This window comes from Eubalaena glacialis, chromosome 13 (assembly GCF_028564815.1).
Source record: "Eubalaena glacialis isolate mEubGla1 chromosome 13, mEubGla1.1.hap2.+ XY, whole genome shotgun sequence".
Lineage (NCBI taxonomy): Eukaryota > Metazoa > Chordata > Mammalia > Artiodactyla > Balaenidae > Eubalaena > Eubalaena glacialis.
Window position 1 is genome coordinate 62107892 of NC_083728.1, and position 21221 is coordinate 62129112.

At 43.9% G+C, this 21221-nt stretch overlaps 1 protein-coding gene across 6 annotated transcripts in view; it reads left to right on the forward strand.

Annotated features, from left to right (window-relative positions):
• RBFOX1 (RNA binding fox-1 homolog 1) overlaps positions 1-21221 on the forward strand; it is a 353845-nt gene that overhangs the window by 277483 nt on the left and 55141 nt on the right. For all 6 annotated transcript variants that reach the window (XM_061209599.1, XM_061209598.1, XM_061209601.1 and 3 more), the window contains one exon: positions 20052-20184. In XM_061209599.1, the coding sequence (XP_061065582.1) occupies positions 20052-20184 (133 nt within the window). The remainder of the gene's footprint in view (positions 1-20051; positions 20185-21221) is intronic.

Genomic DNA, 21221 nt, shown 5'->3' on the forward strand with positions numbered 1-21221 from the left:
TTTACTTAGTTGAAATATCAAGAGGTAAATCATTGGTTCCATGAATGGGAACGCCCACTTCCAATTTGGATTAGCAAAGCCAGCTCTCACCGATCCTTATTTCCATATGGAGTAGTGTCCAGAAATAGGTAAATGCTACCATCTTTGTTTTGTTGTCTTTACAGTTTAATGAATAGATTTTAAATTACAAAAATAGCATGTACTCACTGTAATGAGGGAAGCAGACAAATATACACACATACACACACACACACACACACACACACACACACATCTGTATGGAATAATGTAGTAATATCCCCTGACTTATCCCCAGACACACGCCTTTCAAGTAATCCATATTGACTCCCTGGTAAGTATCTTTTCACATTTTGTCCATAACAGTGCAGGGAAGGACATACACACATGAAATGCGGGATGTGAGCAGTTTGTTTTTATACAGAGGGGAGCAGTAGCATCCATATTATATGCACATTACACATGTTGATCACATTTTGTTTCACTTAATAACACATTTTCACTATCTCTTATTAAGCCTTTTTGATAATTTCATGCTGTTCCATGGTGTGGATGGTCCAGAGTTCATGCAACCATCTCTGTCCACAGACATTCAAACTCTTCTTTTTCAGCCTCTCCCTAAAGGCTGCAACAAACATCCTTACATACACTCTGACATACCCGTGTTCCAAATGCCACATCGAGGTTCCCAAACACAGGATCGTCAGCCCCTCCCACATTCCTGCCAGCACCTGCATAGTTTGCTTTTTTTTAATTTTGCAAACCAGGTGGGTGAAAAATAGCATCTAGTTTGCTCTAGTTGCCTTTGCCTTTCATTTAGTGAGGAATATCATCTTTCACATAGTTAATTGTCATTTGGACGTTACCTCTTGTGGATTTCCAATACACATCTGCCCGTTTCTCTTCCAAGTTTTTCTCATTTTGTTTTTTAATTCACATCGAGAGGAAATTATTCATGAGGGACATTATCTATGAATACCATAGATGTTACAAACATAATTCCTGTGTTGGCCATTCGATTCTGCTTCCATTCCATTCTACATTTTTAATAGTATAGGTAAACGTATCTGTCCTTCTTTTTGTTACCAGCTTTAGACATAATTTTAAATGACAAAATCCCTGCCAGGAGCAAGTTTTATTTAGCACCGTATAGTTTTCTCGGCCACCGTAATACCATAGGTTGGGCAGCTGAAACAACAGAAATTTATTTCTCGTGGTTCTGGAGACTGGAAGTCTGAGATCAGGGTGCCAGCATGGTCAGTTCTGATGAGAACTTTCTTCCTGGCTCATAGATGGTTGCCTCACATGGCAGAGACAGCAAGCTTTCAGGTATCTCTTCTTATAAGAACACTAATCCCTTCATGAGGGCCCCACCCTCAAGACCTCATCTAAACTTAATCACTTCCCAAAGGCCCCCATCTTCAAATACCATCACAATGGGAGTTAGGGCATCATCTTGTGAATTTGGGGGAGACACAGTTCAGTCCATAGCAAGTCCCTTGACACACAGGTGCCACTTTTATTTGTCAAGGGCCAGAAAAACATTTTCCAACAGAAATTTCTATATGGTCCCATATGCTTATCCATGCAAACAGGTGTATTTTCACACACTTCCACGGAAGCCATGGCTGAATTTTTAGATCCATGTAAGGACAAATTGTAAATTAAAAGGAAGATGACTGTTAATTCCCCCTGGATATTTTCACCCCTGACTACAGAAAAAAAAAAAAAAATCTGATATCCCAGGCAAATGCTCAAGAACCTAAATGTTATCAAAATGCAAAAGCATCTTCTCCTTGATTAACTTTTATGAAACTCAAGGGCAAGTGTAGTGGCAAAGTTTTAATTGATGTATTGATTGCAGATTTTATGGAAGTAATTGTGTGGAATTCATAAAACAATGATTTAAGTGGCAGAAACATACATAAATCAGGCCTGCCCTGGTCTACTTTTAGATAACTGATAGAATTTTCATTGCTTTCTGTAATTAAAGTAACAGCCTAAATTAATTGATGGCTTCCTCTTTCTTCTGCCCAACACAGAAAATGTCAGTAGGTGGAGTTCAGTTAATAGAAGGTGCATGAACAGGCCATTGTGTTACTGATACATTGGTTTAAAGAACTGTGCCCTTTTTTGTCTCTCTTCTGGTAACTCAGACTTCGTGGTGGCCTCCGAGAGGCTTTTTCTAATATTTTCTGGAGGAATCGCTTACAAGAATAATAATCAGTGCTGGGGCAAGGCAAGTGAGGCACTCATTTCAGACAAAATTTAAAGAGACACCAAAAAACTCAGTCATCAAGATAAATAACATTTTAACGCAATACAGTAATTCCCCTACATACGAACCTTCAAGTTTTGAACTTTCAAAGATGCAAACATGCGTTCGCATGTCCAATTACGTAACTTAGTTCATGTGTCTGGCGTACATTGTCACATGCGTGCATCTTCTACAAGTGGTTGTGCTTTTGTGTACTTTACTGTACAGTACTGTGTAGAGTACCGTAGTACAGTATCTTTATTTCAAGCCCAGGATGTCTGGAAGCAAGAGTAAAAGCAATGGTATATAGCCGATTGTGTGAGTTGGGTACCTAGGTTAATTTTGTTGGACTTACGAACAAATTGGACTTAACGAACTCACCCTTGGAACAGAACCCATTTGTATGTAGGGCACTTACTGTATTTTTTTAAAAATGGAAATGAATGGAAAATGATCCATGATCAACAAAATATCAAAATTTTCCATCAAGATGAATATTATTCATTTTTCTTTTGCTGTAGGATCCAATATGGCTAAGCCCAGCACTTCTTTATTTAAATTTTGAGAGTCTGTTCATCAAGGATTTTTTAATAATCAATCATTTTAACTTCTTAAAAAATTGTATTAAAATATGATTTATCCTAATCATGGGGGTTTTGGTGCCCTCTCCCCCTTACATTTTATGCCCAAGGTGAGGCCTAGTTCCAGCCCTGAAATAACAAAAAAATAAAATAATCGTAATGGTAATAATAAGCAATGGTTTTTGAGCACTTACTATACGTTAAGCATTCTTCTAAGCCCTTCACATGAATGTTCTCACTTAATCCTCACAAGAAAACTATGAAATAGGCATTATTATTATCGTGCCCCCTTTTCACATGAAGAAATTTAGTCTTCGAGGGATTGAAGAACTGGCCATGGTCACCCAGCTGAATCAACTTTGAACCAGCCTAACTGCATCCCGAGCCTTCCATCTTTACTAGTCTCTAAACTTACACACCAGAGGCTCCTTGCTCTGGTCCTGGAAAAGTCTGAGCAGAGAGAGGTCAGGTGGACCCTCTAGACAGCTGTCCGGTCTCTGCATTCAATCCCCAACGTTGAGCTTACTCCTTTCCATCCCAAGATCTCTGGAGAGTCCTTTTTCCCCCTGTCTGATCTGTCTGGCCAGGGGGTTGGCACAACTGTTCTTTGAAAAACCAGAGAGTCAATATTTCCAGTCCTATGTCCCACCTGGTCTCCACTGCAACTACTCAACCGTGTCCTTATAGCTTGAAAGTAGCCACAGACAATACATAAATGAATAGGTGTGGCTGGACTTCCCATAACAGTTTATTTACAAAAACAGTCTTTGTGCCAGATTTGTTTACCAACCCTTTTGTCAGGCCATCATTCTCCTTTTTTTTTTTTTTTTTTAAAGTTGAGAATGAGACATATATTTATTTATTTATTTATGGCTGTGTTGGGTCTTCATTTCTGTGCGAGGGCTTTCTCTAGTTGTGGCAAGCGGGTGCCACTCTTCATCGCGGTGCGCGGGCCTCTCACTATCGCGGCCTCTCTTGTTGCGGAGCACAGGCTCCAGTCGCGCAGGCTCAGTAGTTGTGGCTCACGGGCCCAATTGCTGCGTGGCATGTGGGATCTTCCCAGACCAGGGCTCGAACCCGTGTCCCCTGCATTAGCAGGCAGATTCTCAACCACTGCGCCACCAGGGAAGCCCCATCATTCTCCTTTAAAGGGCAGAACACAGGTCAGCTGGCTACCTGGGGGTGGAGGTAACAGGAGGCTTCTTTTTATGTGCAGTGTGGTGTCCCTTTTGCATTTTGTGCCATTTTATCATATTTTAAAACAAATAATGTCAGGTAGGGCACATAAAGAGGATACCCTTTTCCTGGTCCCTAGTAAAGTAAGATACGTGCATAGATTCAGTCTAGATACAATGGATTGACTTAGCTTTGCTCTCACAATAAACAACAAAGAAACACAGCTGGATTTGGAGCCATGATTTTGGAGCTGCTGGACTTCTCTATGACCTGCCCTAGTTTCCCTGGATTAAATGGTGCAACTCTGTCCAGGTACCCGGGGTCCCTCAACTTCTGCCTGGGCTCCTTCTGCTTCCTCCCACACACTTCCAACAAGGCTGGTCCGAAAGGTGCTCCGGACTGCATCCTTCTAATCAGGAATCAGTGGCCGGCTTTTCCCACGTCTATGGCTCAGCATTATGGTGTCAACATACCTAAGTCCCCTTATCATCATCTCTGAAATAATTCCTTCGAGCCTTTAGTCATTCTATCAGTCCTTTGATGGGGGGAGGGGGGTGAAAATGCATGATTTCATTCAACCAATCTTTATCAAGTTCTTTCTGTGCCAGGCACCATTCTACACGCTGCAAAACCCCGTGAACCATACATGTCAGCATCTGCAGCGCCCACATTCTTGTGGGCAAGACAGAAAATAGACGGATACATAATGCTGAGATTGCAGAATTGCAAACACAGTACTCAGGGGTAGTTGGGAGGCTGCACCCAACAGGAGGCTTACCCACTGTCAACACTGCCTTCTGAATACCTCTTGGAAGGTGAACTAAGTATCACTGCTTTCACCATCATCTGGCTCTAGAGACACACTTGGCTACTGAAATCCTATTTCCCTCACTGAGCCCACAGATGGAGAGATTGTGAGGCACCTACTGTGTGCCAGGCTCTACCTGTCGCCTCGATCATAGCACATGCCTGACTTAATGATCAGTGATTGTCCACAGTTGGACACAGCCGTCCAGCTACCCCTACTGATGGATGGACTCCAGGAGCCATTCTTTCTGCAGTCCTGAAGCACCGTCTCTCTGCTTTGCTTCCTCTGCCCTGTTTTCTGATGGCCCAGCACATCTCTGACTTATTAACAGGTGGTTTTAAGAGTTTTTTACTAGCTCTTATGTTAACTTAGTTATTCCGTATGGACACCAGTTTTCAGAACAGGTTCAGTTGTATTTTCGGTCCTTGCCTCTACCTCCCCCACCCACCCCTGAGCTGATTAGCTCCTTTACCGACATCTGTGGTTACTCTGGCTGACTCACAGTCACAGACCACTTCGTTGTTACTGTTGTGTTCTTCTTCCCTCCTTCCTTCCTTCCTCCCTCCCTCCCTCCCTGCTTGCTTTCTTCCTTCCTTCCTATCTTTCTTTCTCTCTCTCTCTTTCTTTCTTTCTACCAACTTCAGGAAAATTCTTAAAAAACAGTAGTTGAACACCCTCAGTTGTTCACAGGGAAGACTCTGCAGAGAAGAAGCCACAATTCAGGCAGCTGCTCTCCCAGCACTTTGGTTATTAATCTCCATGCAGAAGGGGGACTTTTGTCTTTTTCAGATGGGGGTCTTGCTGCTGCAAAAGGCTGCCAATTGCAAAAACTACCATCCCGTGGTGTGCCCCCAGACATCTTATTCGTCTTGATATTTCTTGCACAGAAATACATGTGACAGATAAGGAGTCACTGGAGAACGGTTTGCTTTGTGTCAAACAGATATTAAAACAATAAACTACGTTGCCCTGGGATCCCGGCGCGTGCACAGCCAGAGAACGAGGCCGAGATGAGATGTTTCTGGAAGGCAGTGAGGCAGTTGTTCTGGGAGAATTCCCTGGAAACCCCAAGTCCTGTGATAGCCTTGACAGAAAGTACTTTTTCTTAAGAGGATCCACACACGGCCTGGTGCAGCGCCCACATTGAACTCCTCGACCATGACCCTGCTCACCTTCCCCCAGCCCTCGGCAGAGGCCAGAGGGAAATTCTTCAATGGGTGAAAAGCTTATTTGAAGAATTTATTGTTTAAGCACTCATCTGCACTTTATTTGCTTTCTCAAACTAATGTGGCTTTGTTTGTTTTTTTACTAATATTTGTTTTTCACTCTTTTTTTAAAACTTTTATTTTTCTGTTAGAGTTGATTTACAATATTTTAGGTGTACAGCAAAGTGATTCAGTTATATACATATAAACATATAATTATATATATATTCTTTTAAAAATTCAGTTATATATATAATATATAGAATATATGTATTCTTTTCAGATTCACTTATATATTATATATAATATATATATATAATGTATTATTTTTCAGATTCAGTTATATATGTAATATATATATATATATTCCCTTTCAGATTCTTTTCCATTATAGGTTATTACAAGATATTGAATATAGTTCCCTGTGCTATACAGTAGGTTCTTGTTGGTTATCTATTTTATACATAGTAGTGTGTATCTGTTAATCTCAAACTCCTAATTTATCCCTCCCCTACCCCCTTTTCCCTTTGGTAACCATACGTGTGTTTTCTTTGTCTGTGAGTTCTATTTCTGCTTTGTAAATAAGTTCATTTGCATCATTTTTTTAGATTCCCCATAGAAGTGATATCATATGATATTTGTCTTTCTCTAATGTGGATTTAAAATGGAAAAAAAAAAATCCTCTTCTGAGTTCAGAGCTCTGAACATGAAATTTGCAGGGGCCAAAGATAAGATCCTGTTTGACTCCTGGAAGATAAGGGGGTGCAGGTGTATGTGTTTAGGGAACCTGGCTTTGTAAATGGAGCCAAGCCCTCTCAAAGTCTGCACAGCTGGGAGTGAGCAGCTTAGTACAGGGGTCCTCAACCCCCGGGCCGCGGATCAGTACGGGTCCTCGGCCTGCTAGGAACCGGGCCACACAGCAGACGGTGAGCAGCGAGCGAGCAAAGCTTCATCTGCCTCTCCCCATCGCTCGCATCACCCCCTGAACCATCTCCACCCCTGCCCCCGCCACTGATCCGTGGAAAAATTGTCTTCCACCAAACTGGTCCCTGGTGCCAAAAAGGTTGGGGACCACTGGCTTAGTAGGGAAGTAAGAACCACCAATGACACTCATATAATTCAAGCCCTGGAGCAGGAGCGCTTGGTGTTTCTTGCATAGAAACGTGTCCAACCACAGGGGTGGCCCCTCCTTCCCTTGCCTTATTTCTCTTCAGAAGCAAATCTCCCCATGCAGTGCAAAGATGCATGAAAGGAGGCTGAGCTTACCTCCCACCGGAGGGGAAGGAGCCTGGTACAGTTCATGTAAACACAATCATTTAAACATTTAACTTCACCAAGAACTCCAAGAACACCACTGTCTTAAATCATGTGTTCATTCACGTGAAAGTACTGACATTCCAAGAGCTATTTTATTGCTACTGGGGAACTCGGTGGTGGGGGGAGTGTTAACAAAAGGCCATTTTCAGGGCCAAATAACACACCACATATTTTAGATCCATCTCCTTGGGTTTGGTTTGCATGCCCTGTAGGCTCTTGACACCTGATTGCCTTTTGTGTAACAAGCAAACGTACAGGAGTCCCCTCTATGGGCACACCTGCCCAAGGATATATATCATCCCCACGCTTGGTCATTGCTATAGGGATCTACGAAACATTTCCCAAAGATCTTTTTTTTGTCAGCAAATCTTAGTCCCCAGTATTAGTTTTGCAAAATTCTCCTGAAGCAATAAAAAATTTGTAGGAGAAGAGCTGGATTCAGGCAGAGCTGGGTCCTAATCGTCATGGTACACTAGCAGCGTGACCTTGGCCAAGTCTTTTTGCCATGAACGTCTTCATGAATACCTGCTTACCTGTGAGCATTAAATGATATCCTTGTGTAAAAAGACTTTCAGGCTGCTTGAGGCATTGCAGCTCCTCAAACAAATGGCTCGTCTTTCCTTTTCTTTCTTAGAAGCCATCTTCTCCAGGCACGTTTGAAAGTTCACCAAAAAAGCTGGTTTGGAAGGTTTATGTTAGTCTAGTGCCTGGGCAACTGGACCATTTCTGAATGGTCTTCCTTCAGTCTGTTCTATGTGGGTGTTTGGGGAGGGCTCCAGCTGGGATATCAGGGAGGTGATCCCGGGGTCCAGACAGCACCTGTCCTCCAGGTTTGCTCGGGGTGTTGCTCAAAAGATAAGGACTCAGTTTTCAAGTCTGGAAGCTGGCTCTCAAGATCAGATGGGCCTCCACACAAACCGACCAGCTCTACCCACAGTGATGGCTGGAAGTGAAATGAACGATGCTTTTGCATTGCATCCCTATCCCGTGAGCCACGGCCAACCCCCTCCGGCGGTCTCATGTTCATGGAGCCCCAGCAGCCCTAGAGAACCATGGGAAATCCAGCCCAGCATAGGGAAGCTCATTTATCTCACTTGCCCTCCTTCCTACCTGGAGAGGCAGTTCACCGAGCTTGCTGTTTCAGCCAGCTGTTAGATAGATCGTGAATCATTTAACAATTGAACCTTTACTGTGTGTATGCACTCGATAAAGTAATTATTTATATAAATTATTAGCCTTTTTTTTTTTCTCCACGGCTGCCTGAAAAAAGCTACATTGACACCGGTACAGGTTTTTGTCAAACGAATAGATGATGGTAAATTGCTTCATCCAAATTACAATAGATCTCAGCATCTCACGGCTTTGTTTGTCTCCGATGTTCCTTCAAAGGACAGAAAGCACTTTTGCAAATGCCCTCTGAGGTCCTGCCGAGTTAAACACTCCGAGATGGAGATTCATTCTCATTTTGCTGAATGAACTGTTACAAAGATCCTGCCCGCAGGGGTAATGTCAATACCTGTGAGTAGACAGATCACAAATAGGTCTTTTGCACAGAAAAAGCCTATCACTGCGCATTTCAGCAGCCCTGGCACTTCCCACATGTCTGTTGGATTAAATGGACCATTTGTAACCCGGGAGAAAAGAGACAACCGCTAAGTTCAGGAGCTAAGCAGGAATCACGTGGCAATCAGATAAAAACCGAGGCTGCTGTCCTCATTCAAAATCCCAAAGACCTAAGCGATCAAAGAATAGTCATGTGCGTGAGCATTGTGTGGGGGGTTTGTTGTGGCTTTTTGAATTTGTTAAGTTCAGAAACATGTCTGCTTTGGGAAAACCAATCTCACTGCTCAGGGTACATCCCTGTGTCTGCATTGCATTTTTTTTTTTTTTTTTTTTTTACCTAGATGACTCATTTCTTTCCAAGGAAGACACTATTTCCAACCAAGTTGTGAGTCAAGTGATATTTGATAACGGTATTAACCAATAGATTGTATACAGAAGAAAGTGCAACATTCCCAAATATCCTGAAAGTTTCTATTCGCATCTGCCAAATCTTGGAGAAAATTTATAGTTGAGTTTAGTCATAAGGAGCTCATCATTTTGACGGTAATTCGGTTTGTGTATATAACACCATATACTATTATAATCCAGGTCCCCACCGCTGGGAGAGTCCATCTTCCCCCACATTTGGGGATTGTATACAACCCCCCTGACGCCAGCTCACATCCAGATGTGGAGATCAACCCCAGGGGAGAAGGAAAACAGCTTGCCTTGGACTCATCAGGAACATAAATCAGGAGTGATCCCCATGGCTTGTATCTGATTAGCAGAGAAGGAGCAAAGCCCTTCCGGGTGTCTTGAAATCTCAGAACATAAATATAGAATGGAAGAAATGGCACCTGCCCCCCTCCCCTACCCCTTGGCCCCCAACAAGGTCTCAGGGAGGCTTGTCAACAGATTGCCCTGCAAATTAACTCTGTCCATGATGAATCGGGGCTGGTTCTCTTGGATGTGGTATGGATAGAGGGAGGTAATGGAGCAGCTTGTCCAGACACTAGTAGGGAAGTACAAATTGAGAGCCTCCAAGCAGCGTGGGGAGAGTGGAAGTAGACAGTTTTGGCTCAAAGATGACATGGAATGCTTTCGTTCTGGCTGTCTTGTGTAATAGATAAGATGACAGGTCTAGTGTCAGGCTGCCTGGGTTCAGATCATTGGAGAGTTTCTGAGCTGCTCTCTATCTTCATCCCCCCGCCAGGAAAGTGAAGATCAAAATAAGAACTGGTTCGTGTGGTTTTGTGAAGAGTTTGTGAGTTAATTTGTGGGTTAGTGACTAGCAGCTATTTCATCATACAGTAGAATCTCCTCCATCTGATAATGGAGTACAAGAGGATGGAATTATGCCAACTGCAATCATGACTTTGCTTGGATTATTTCATTTATCACAGCCTGAACTTTTACACAAGTGAGGTCCAGAGTCACTCACCACTAACGTCCTCATTAAAGTTTCTCTTAAAATAGGCATCCTTCGTAAGCAGCACCTTAGCAACTCTCACAGGTTCAAGAACTGTCAATCATCTTTCCTCTGTAACGGACCTACTATGGCATCCTCAGTTTATCTGACGATATAATGAATAAACATTTCAGCAGTTACCTGGGACCAGGTAATCCTCTGGGCATTGGAGACACAGTATGGACCAAAATGAAGTCCTCAGGACACCCCAAAAGAGAGATAGATAACGAAGTTGCGATCAGATGAGATGGTAGAAATAAGATGGTAAGTGAAGGGGAAAAGAAGGAGTGGTATGATGGTGACAGTGGCCGTGTTGGGAAGTGTGGGGTAAAACTGAGAGGAAAAGCCTTTGAAGGAGGAGGTGATGCTGGAACCAAGAATTAGAGAATCGATGTTTAGAGACTGGACAAAGGCGAGAATCTTTATCACTGAGAAGCAGCAGTCAGAGGAGGCTAGAGGAAAATGAGGCCTTTTAGCCTCGTACAGTAAAGAGTTAGGCCAATAAATTCATCTTGGGCAATCAAGCCAGCACAATGTCCCCATCTTTTTTCCTTTCAAAAATGTGCCTCACTCTCCAAGTTCAAGTTCTTGCCAATTCATTCCATGCATCCTCATCAGACCTGTAACAGCCTAGAAACTTCTGGCTAATTTGGATTTGACTAAAACTTTTGTACCATGACGTTATGTAAAGAGATTTCAATTATGGTGCACAATGTTTTGTGAGTAACTACCGTCCATAAAAAGTTAATTAATCAGGGCTGTGTCAATTTCCTCGTGCCATGTCAATTTGCTGCCAGGTAATTAATCACTAATCACCCACCAAGCAGCAGGCCGGGGGTGGGGGGGACAATCCACCAGCCATTTATTGTCTTTCCCCAAATAAATGGCACATGCAGCCAGGAAGAAACACATCTTGCCTTTCATAATATTTTTATCGACACTTTCGCAAGTTGTAATAGGCTGCAGCAACAAGCAGCTGCAGTTCAATGGAATATGAATATTAAAGAAACAAATGAGCGGAGATTTATAGGACATTGCGTTTCTGTTATGTCAGTTTTGAGATTAAACCGAGCAAATGAACAGTGAAAAATTACTCTTCCATGTGGAGAATGGTGATTAGACTTGTACATTAATTAGAAATTTTTGTTTTCCTATTCAATGCATTTCAAATGAGGATGTCCTATAAGGAACCGTTTGTCCAAAATGTAGATTTATTCACTTCTAAACAGCAGTATTTAATATCAACATGCATTTTAAAATGAAACAAAAGCCGATCCCAAATGTGCATTTCAGGGATAAATATATGTGCATATGAGAACCAGAGAGTCCAACAAATTGAGTGGCCATTTTGGTCTTTTGGTAGATGACTGCATGGATGGAACACTCCCTTTTTACCCCCAAACCTTGAAATGACTAAATTTCAACCAAACTGAAAGCCTTTCCATTTTGATTTTGACCTAGAACTAAATAAATATGGTCCATCATATTACATTTTCCATTTAATGCCATTTAAAGACAGTGACCTAGTTGTGTATAAATTCTGTGCGACAAACCAATTTTATGTACCTTTCTTTGAGATTTGTCTTGCAAAAATGTGCAAACATTTTTGCCATTTGGAAAAAATCATCAGGTTTTTTTGTTTTTTTTTTTTTTTTTGGACAATGCATTGTGAGATTTATCATACAGTGCTGTGCCTGTGAAATTGAGCTATAGCTGGCTGTTTATTTCACCTCGGTATGTTACCTATTATGCCACGTCTTAATTTATGGTCCAGCTCATGGAACGGGAGTTCCCTCAAGGGGAATCCTGCAGAACCGTGAACCTGCTGTTGAAACCGCGTCTGCACCCCCAGAATTGTGTAAGTGAATATTTCCTACTGTAAATTACCCACGGAACAATTCAACCCCAAATGAGCATGAACATCTCTGTCTTAAAACATTTCAAGGGTGGGGGGAGGGTGACAATTATGAAGCAAAGGAGAGGAAGAACAGACAAAGAGAGAGCTCCCCCCACCTACCATCCTAACGGCACACCTTTTCAGGGCATCTGGCAACCTCATGCAAATTCAAACCCGTGCACAAATGCAAAGAATAATTGCCCGTTAAAGCAGTTGTATATTTTTATGGCTTTGATGCAGAATCTGCCCCCCTGTCGGGTTTTGCATCTGCTACTCTTCCATCTCTCCCAGAGCTCTAAAACTTTAATATGCAGTTTATAACCCTCAAGTATTTTCCACTGGTTTTGTGTATCTTCTCTTGGGATTTCCGGGCTGCTGAGATGATCTCATTTGTGTTTATTTTCGAAGGTAAGCACCACATTCGTAAAAGAGACGGGGGTGGGGGGTGGGGGGAGGCGATCACGTGTTCCTCACCGTAAATACATAACGCAGAGCTCATCGGAGGTGGGAGGTGGGGGCTTTGTCTTTTCGGGGAGACAGGCAATAAGCAGTTGACACTTTGGTAAATGGCCCATTGGGCGGGGTTGATACACCCACACATCTTCTGTTTAAAAATGTTGATTTGCCTTGATAGTTGAGCACCTCACAGCACGCCTCTGGTTACATTCCTAAAGTTTCCGTTTCATTGAGTTCATTGGCGGAGAACTCCTTATTGCCGAGAACTGAGATGGCTACTCTGCTAACCTCCTCCCAATATGCTCTGGATGTAAATCTAGCTGAAGGTTGGGAGTGGGTGGGCTGCGGGTGTTGATGTGTCAACAAGATGTGCAAATGGTATTTGCTCCAGAAGCTCTTGCCGTGTTTTCTTTGAGAGAAACTCATTTTTAGCTTATGAGTTAAACCCAATTTTCGTTGCAGTGATACCAGATTTTTCACTTTGATTCATGCTGGATCAGGTTTAAGAGGAAACCTTTCCAGTGTAATCAACCTATGTTTTTTTTTTTCCGGTCCCTTGTCTCCCTCATGCCAAGAACTAAGGATTTATTTGGTATCCACAAAGCAGCCTGAATACTTTCCATTGTTCCCCATTGACGGTCTGTTTACATGCTTATTAACTTGAAGTTCAACTGGAAAAAAAAAAAAATCAAACTCCAGCGTTGGCCTTCAGAAATGCCTCTAATTTGGTGTCTTTTCTTTCTAACATTGTTCTTTAATTAACAAAGAGGCATTTACAAATATTGGAGAGGGTGACAGGTGGATGGCTTTTATTAGCATTCATTTACTCCATCTCAGAAGTGGAGGGGACATTGTGAGTTTCCACTTGGCATTTTGCATTGGATTTATTAAACATTTATTGCCCACTTCCTGGATCCAAACTCCTGAATTGGGGTATTGATGGAGGACATGATAGCTCAGCAAAAGAGACGTGTCACACTGAAATATAAGCACATAATTCAGATGTCTTCTTGTTACTGAGCCCAAGTTCGTGTGTTCAGTGCAGTGAGGCCGAACAATACCTACATGTCGGAGTTTGGAGCGCAAGAAGGTTTATTGCAGGGACATGCAAGGAGAGGGGTGGCTCCAAAAACCCCAAACTCCCCAAATGGTTTCAACAAAGCCAAGGTGAGGGAGGGCCGTGGCTGGTTGTTGCAGACTTCTTGGTGTCAGAATCCTTTGCTCTTGTAGCTGTCCGGTAGGTCAGGTCAGGATGTTCCTGTAAACCTCCAGCAAGACAAATGTTATTCTCTGTTTTGAACTTTTTTATCTCTATATGAATGGAAAAGTGTTATACCCTGAAAAGTCAGAGCCTTGAGAATGGGCTATCCTGTCTATTTCGGGCTCTAGACAACATTCTTTTTTTTTTTTTTTTTTTTTTTTTACATTTAGAAATATTGAATTTGTAAGCATTTACCATTAAGTCAATTAAATAGAGCTTTGTTTTTTTTTGTTTAATTAATTAATTAATTAATTAATTTATTTATTTATTTTTGGCTGTGTTGGGTCTTCGTTTCTGTGCGAGGGCTTTCTCTAGCTGTGGCAAGCGGGGGCCACTCTTCATCGCGGCGCGCGGGCCTCTCACTATTGCGGCCTCTCTTGTTGCAGAGCACAGGCTCCAGTCGCGCAGGCTCAGTAGTTGTGGCTCACGGGCCCAATTGCTGCGTGGCATGTGGGATCTTCCCAGACCAGGGCTCGAACCCGTGTCCCCTGCATTGGCAGGCAGACTCTCAACCACTGTGCCACCAGGGAAGCCCGACAACATTCTTAAATCGAAGCAAAAGTAATAGAATACGAAGGTTTAAGTGAAAGAAACAGATCTAGCGTGGAGTCAGACTTATTCTTCCCTATTACATTATTTCTACATGGTTCAAGGATAAAGCCATTTTGGTTTTGTTTTAATCTATATCTGAATCATCTTAAGTATTCGCTTCACATATGCAGTTAACCATGATCTATAAGCCAACACACCTGGTAGGCAAGTAAAAATAAATAAATCAGTTCCTGCCATCCCATGTGAGTCTAAAGGAAGCTTGACAAACAGTTGTGGGTTTTTTGCCGTTGAAATTGACCATTTGGCAAGAGAAGAGAGCCACACTGTCCTAAACCAGCCATAGGGGAAAAGTCCTCTAATGGAGATGGGGAGAACAGAAGGCACGGCTATAAGTCAGGCGAGTTAGGCATTATAACGATTGCTATTTTCCATTGTTCCTTGTTGCACACATGTATTGCATGCAGAGACTGAGATTTGCTGGGTTTCTAGGGAACGCTGTGTGGGGTTCCATGAAGGGAGGAACGTGACAGAGTTCCTTTTACAGACCAGACAGGCATCACCTGTCTGGGGAAAAAGTTTGAGCCCTGCTTTTCCCCCAGAAGTAGAAACCAATCTCCATACCCCGACACGGTGCAGCAGCAAACGTGAATTTAAATGAATTGAGGGTGGGCAGTAATTCCCAGTGCAGTATGTTTATCCAAGTTGTCTCCCTTTTTATCAGAATCACACATATTCCAAGTCTGGTTTCTATTTTTGGGCCAGTACAGCACCTTCTAAGTATGGGCGTAGTGATTGTTTTTATAAAGATGAGTGAGATCTGGTGTGTTATTTGCACACTGTTTATCTGCAAATCTTGGGCAGGGTGCTTTGTATAAAGGACTGGATTATGGAAGGTGGAAGAGGAAGAGGAAGGGCCTCTGCTGTCCCAGAAAGAAGGAGACTAACATGGGTTCACCATCAAAGGGTGTCCATGCATGGTGTTAGGTAGCTGATACCTGTGCTGTGTCAGGCAGTTTTCTAAACCAAATAGCAAAACAGATGGCGAGCACTGCCCTCATGGAGCTTGCATTTTAGCAGTGGTGAGAGTCTTTTTCCTTCTGTTACTTGATCAATCAAGTTACTTGATTGCTAGTACACAAGCAAGGGGAAGGTTCATGGCAGCATTCTTCAGAAGCAGATTAGAAAATAAATGGAAGGGAGGAAGGGTAGGAGGGAGGGATGGACGCCTAATCTGGCCTCTGTATCTCAACACCGAATTAAATCTTGGCGACAGAGTTTTGGGTGAAGTAGAAAAGAATAGCTTTATTGCTTTGCCAGGCAAAGGGGCCACAGCGGGATAATGCCCTCAAAATTGTGTGTCCCGACCTGGAGCGGGTAGTGAGGAGTTTTATAGTAATGGTTCAAAGAGGAGGGCGTGATCAGCTCGTGGACTTTCTTCTGATTGGTTCGTGGTGAGGTAAGTGGGAGTCAGCATCATCAACCTTCTGGTTCCAACTGGTCCGGAGTCTATGTGCTGGTGGGCAGCATACTGTTAACTTCTCCCACCTGGCAGGGGTTTCTGTATCTGCAAAACATCTCAAAGATATTGTTATATGTATCCCTTGAGGGGGAACCAGGACTCTGCCCCAAGGCAGCACTATTGTTTCTTGACTGCCCCTCCCTTGTCTTCCCAACCCCTCCCTTCCCTGATTAGCAACTGTTTGAACCTGCCTGTTGAAACTCATGGAAGGGCACACAGAAAGGCTTTTGTGCCCAGGAGCCCCACAGGGTCCTGCTTATTTTCTGGAGGAAGGAAGGGAGGAAGGGAGGGAGGAAGAAAAGAGGGGAAGAGAAAGGAACATTCATCCATCACGGTGACTAGCTAGAGACTTCATAAAGAGACCCCTTGGCCAGCTCTAGATGGCAACAAGAAAGGGATAGCTGAGAAAACCATCCATCTGGGAGACTCGCGTGCCTTCTCCATGAAGCCCCTGTTACAATGGAACCTCCTTATTTTACCTAAGGGTACTTGGCCTCCCAGGAAGTTGATGTGTAGTCCTTCCCTTGTTCCTTTAACAAAATAAGAATCCCTCTAATGTGCCCTACTTGGAGCAGCCCAAAGAGCCTGGTATTAAGACCTGCAAATCCCTTATCCTGCATCGAGAAGGATAGTTTCTCCCTGCAGCAAAGGGGGTACAAAGTGGCATCCTGGCTCTACCCTTCTAGCAGCTTGTGTTCCCCTCGCTCTACTGCTGAGCTTCTGTTTCATGTTCTATCTATCTCAACATCTAAATCCTCCAAGAATTATTGTAAAACCTGCTTGTCGCTGAGAGGGATCTTGTCTGGCTCACTCCATGCCGTAGCCAGCGATAATGAATGGGTCAGCGTAATTACTGTGTTTCCTCACACAGGCAGCCAGCTGCTCTGCCAGATTGTGAACTTTTCATTTGCTTTATTTCAAAATCCAAGGTGTTCCTCTGAAAACTTAATATTTGAACTGTGGCAAGATAGCGCTGGAGTCAAAGGCACGCTTGCTCATTTTCTCCCCGGTCCTAAAGCCAACATCTCCTATCTCATGACTCCTGGGCTTTTACGATATTAGGATTTCCCTGCTTTTCCCATTGAGGTTGACACCTCTTTGCAATTTCAAGAACAGTAGTTGAAACACCAGCCAGGAAACATGGGTGGTGAGGGCTGGAAAGCTGAGAATTAAGTACTGCTGTATGATTTGTCTTGAACGACAATTAAATAAAAGAAATAACCTGGATGGTCTTCTCAGACATAAATAGAAAGATAAAAATCATTCTGGCTTGATTCTACCACCCTAGCATTTACCAGCATCATCACAGAAGGATATGGTAGAATCCACGAAACCGGATAGCTGTTGGCCATTCAAGAACACACAGAGAATTCCAGATGATAGCTAGTCTACCTTCACTTCCGGGTCAAGGGTTATATTCCACTCCATGCAATTCCATGAATATAGAATTGGGAATGGCTCCTGTGGGAAATCCCACTTCCTTCTTCTCCCCGCCCCTTGCCACCCACATGCAGCTGCAAACCTACTCTATCCAAGGACTCTGGGAGTAATGGGAATTGATGGGGTGAAGGGCTTCTACTCTTTATTTCTTTTCTTTTTTTTTAATTGAAGTATAGCTGATTTACAGTGTTGCATTAATTTCTGCTGTACAACAAAGTTATTCAGTTATATATATTATATATATATATCAATACATTCTTTTTTTAGTATTCTTTTCCATTATGGTTTATCATAGGATAGTGCATGTAGTTCCCTGTGCTATACAGTAGGACCTTGTTGTTTATCCATTCTATATATAGAAGCTCGCATCTGCTAACCCCTACCTCCCACTCCATCCCTCCCCCAGCCCCCTCCCCCTTGGCAACCACCAGTGTGTTCTCTGGGTGGAGGGCTTCTACTCTTGAATGTGATAGCGGGGAGGGGAAAAGCCCTTCTCAGCCATTTGGGTGGAGGCAAGTTTAACATAATATGAAATACAACACCCTGTGAGAGGCTAGGTATTCAGCAAAATAGAGATCCTGGCAGAGAGAAGCTTGGATGTGCTGAGTTAACTTGGAGAAAGAGCTTCCTTGGCTGTGAGGCCTCTCTGAGCCTTTATGGTCCTATGATGCCAAGAGAAGCTGTGTCCTTCCCAGCCTTGCCTGTTGTTACCACCACTGTCTGAAATCCCAGGGGAAATGGAGCAGGGGAGGCAGGGCTGTAGATGGGGAGGAAAGCCATCCCACCCTGGTTCATGTCACCTGTCTCCCTCTCTCTTGAAATCCTCAAAGCTCCTGTTAGTTAAGCAGGATGAGGGGAGAGAATGGAACAGGGAGAGAAAGTTCCCTGGATAGTCTGTCAATCATTTGGCTGGACCACAGCCCACGGTTCATTCACTTGTTCATGCATGTAAGTCATCTAGAAGCTACTGTGTCCAATATCTAGAACCTACTGTGGACAAAATCAGGGGGCTTCTGCTGACGTGGGGGAGGCGCAGGGCCATGCAAAGATGAATGGGATACGGTGGGAGGCCTCAAGGAGCTGGCAGATGAATAGAAGAGGTAAAGGTAATAAATGACTGACTTCTCTCAATACCTGTGAGAGGTTGGGTATTCTGCAAACCAGAGTTCCTGGAAAAATGAAGTTTGGGGGTTCTGGGTTAATGGTGTTAATGCACTTCCCTTACCTTAGGACTTTCTGAGCCTTTAATATAGAGCTCCTGGGACAGTATTTTCCTAAAAAAGCATCCCCTCCACGGGATTCAGCGTGGGCAACAGTGCCTGCTGCTAAGTGGGATGGGACAGGCATGGCCAACACGGTGAGAGCGGTGAGATCCAGTGACGGAAGGAGCAGGAAGGCAGAGGTGGTGTTCTGAAGGCTTCAGGGGCCCTGATGCGTGAGGATTTGCAGACATCCTAGGAGGAATGACACCCCAGGCAGAGGAAGCCATATTAATTATCAGGGATCTCAAGCATCAGGCTTACTTTCCCTGCTGACTCCTCACCAAGTCATTCTGCTCAGAGAATTTTCCCCCAGGGAATAAAACCCTGCCCAAACCCTTTCCTTCAAAGTCGAATTCCCACACTTCTCTGCAATTATGTTTGTGGTAGAAATGGTTTTATAAGCTGTATAAATGGTTAGGGGGCTGATGGGACCTTAGTAATAATTTGTTTCTTAGAGCCTGAGAGGTCCATACACTTACGATGTGTACACTTGTCTGTAGGAACGCAGTATTTCAATTTAAAATTTTTAACAAGCAATATAGGTACATAAAGGAAAATAAGGAAAAAAAATTAAAATGGGTTGGGGAAAAGCTATGAATAGACAACTAACATTTACTTATGAAGTTTAGCCCCCGAGATAACTACAAACACACTGAAATATGTATGTATATGAATTTGTATATATAACTATATAAATACGCACACATATATAAATAGGCACATTTACATATTCACATACACATATGCATGCGTACATGTATATACACACAAACGTCCAGGTATATTGTATATACACATATATACATATATTCACATGCGCACATACTTATACAGATGTATGTGTACATATCCACATATGCATAGTGTGTGCTCATCCACATGCATGTTACACTATGCATATGTGCATATGTATGCATGTGGATAGATGGGTGATAGGTAGACAGATCTGAGAACGCACTGCACACACATCTTGCAATCTGTTGCAATACCTTTTTAAAAATTTAAGTTTGTGCAGTGAGCTTTCCTCCCGTTATTAAGAATGCTTTGTGAAGGTCTGTCCTTGACCTTGGGCACAGGGACCACGGGCTGAACTAGCCCATCCTCTCTGGAATCAGGCCTTGGTCTCCTCCCTCCTGCCCGCCTTTGGAAGCCTGACTCTGGGAAGGAAGGGGGGCAGGTGTCCAGCCTTGGCCTGCAGGGAGAAGGGTCCTGAGTCGGGGGCGGGGGGGGCGGGTGGTTCCCTCAAAGGCAGGAGTGCCTCTGAAAGCTCTGCTGTCTCCTGTCGCCCGCAGTGCCCGGCTTCCCGTATCCAGCCGCCACCGCCGCGGCCGCCTACCGAGGGGCGCACCTGCGAGGCCGCGGCCGCACCGTGTACAACACCTTCCGGGCCGCGGCGCCCCCGCCCCCGATCCCGGCCTACGGCGGGTAAGTGGGGCAGCGCCCCGACCCCGGGCGGGCCTCCCGCACCAGCACCCCTTGCGTGCGATCTAGCGCATGCCGGCCTTGACCGCCCCCCCGGAACCGCCCGGCATGCAGCCCGCGCGCTTGCTGTGCAGCACCTTGCAAAGAGTCTTGAAAAATGAGTGTAATTCGTCTTGTCATGGTTGGTGCCTTTAAGCATTCTACATGTCACATTTTGTTATGTAAATTCTCTTTGAGACTGAATGCTGGAGAACAGAGAAATGGTTACAGCCCAAGACGTCTTTCTGATGATTGCAAACATCTGGTGATTAAGGAGGTTGGATCACATTTGCCCTTTGAATCCCTCGGTGGAGGGACAGGAGAGTTTCAAACGTACAATTAACTGGGGCGGTCTTGCCCCCCTCCCCAAAGACATCTTGTGCTTCAAGGTGAATGAACCTTTGGCCCAGAAGAGAAAATTAGGTGTCGAGTCTAACGCGAACTCTTGAAGTTCAAAGAAATTGGAAGTGACTCATTTAGTTGGATTTTCCAAAATGGCCTTCGCCTTCCTTTTTCCCTCTCTGAGGACAATGCAGATTGATTTGTTCCCCAAGGCCCGTTTGGTCTTTCTGTACGTGGACTTTGCTATTGCCAAGTGAATATCAAGGAATGGTGGTGAATGCTGAAGAAAAAAAATTGGTACTGGTGTAATGGGCTGCTTTCTTGAAGTGCTACCCTTTCTGCCTCGCTGTTAGGAATCCTCCTAGAACATTCTGGCCCCCTGGAGTCGGAGAGAGGGAAGTCTCTAAGGCAGTGGTCCTCATGAGATATTGGGAATGTCTGGAGACATTTTTGTTTGTTGTGATAGCATCTACTGGGTGGAGACCAGGGATGCTGCTAAAAATCCTACAATGCACAGGACAGGACGGCCTCCCGCCACACCCCCCAACACAGAGAGTTACGGGGCCCAAATGCCAATAGTACCGCTCAAAGGAAAACTCCGCTATACCCAGCACAGTCTGGCCAGGAGACTGGCTTTCTGGTCTCTAGAAAGAATCTGG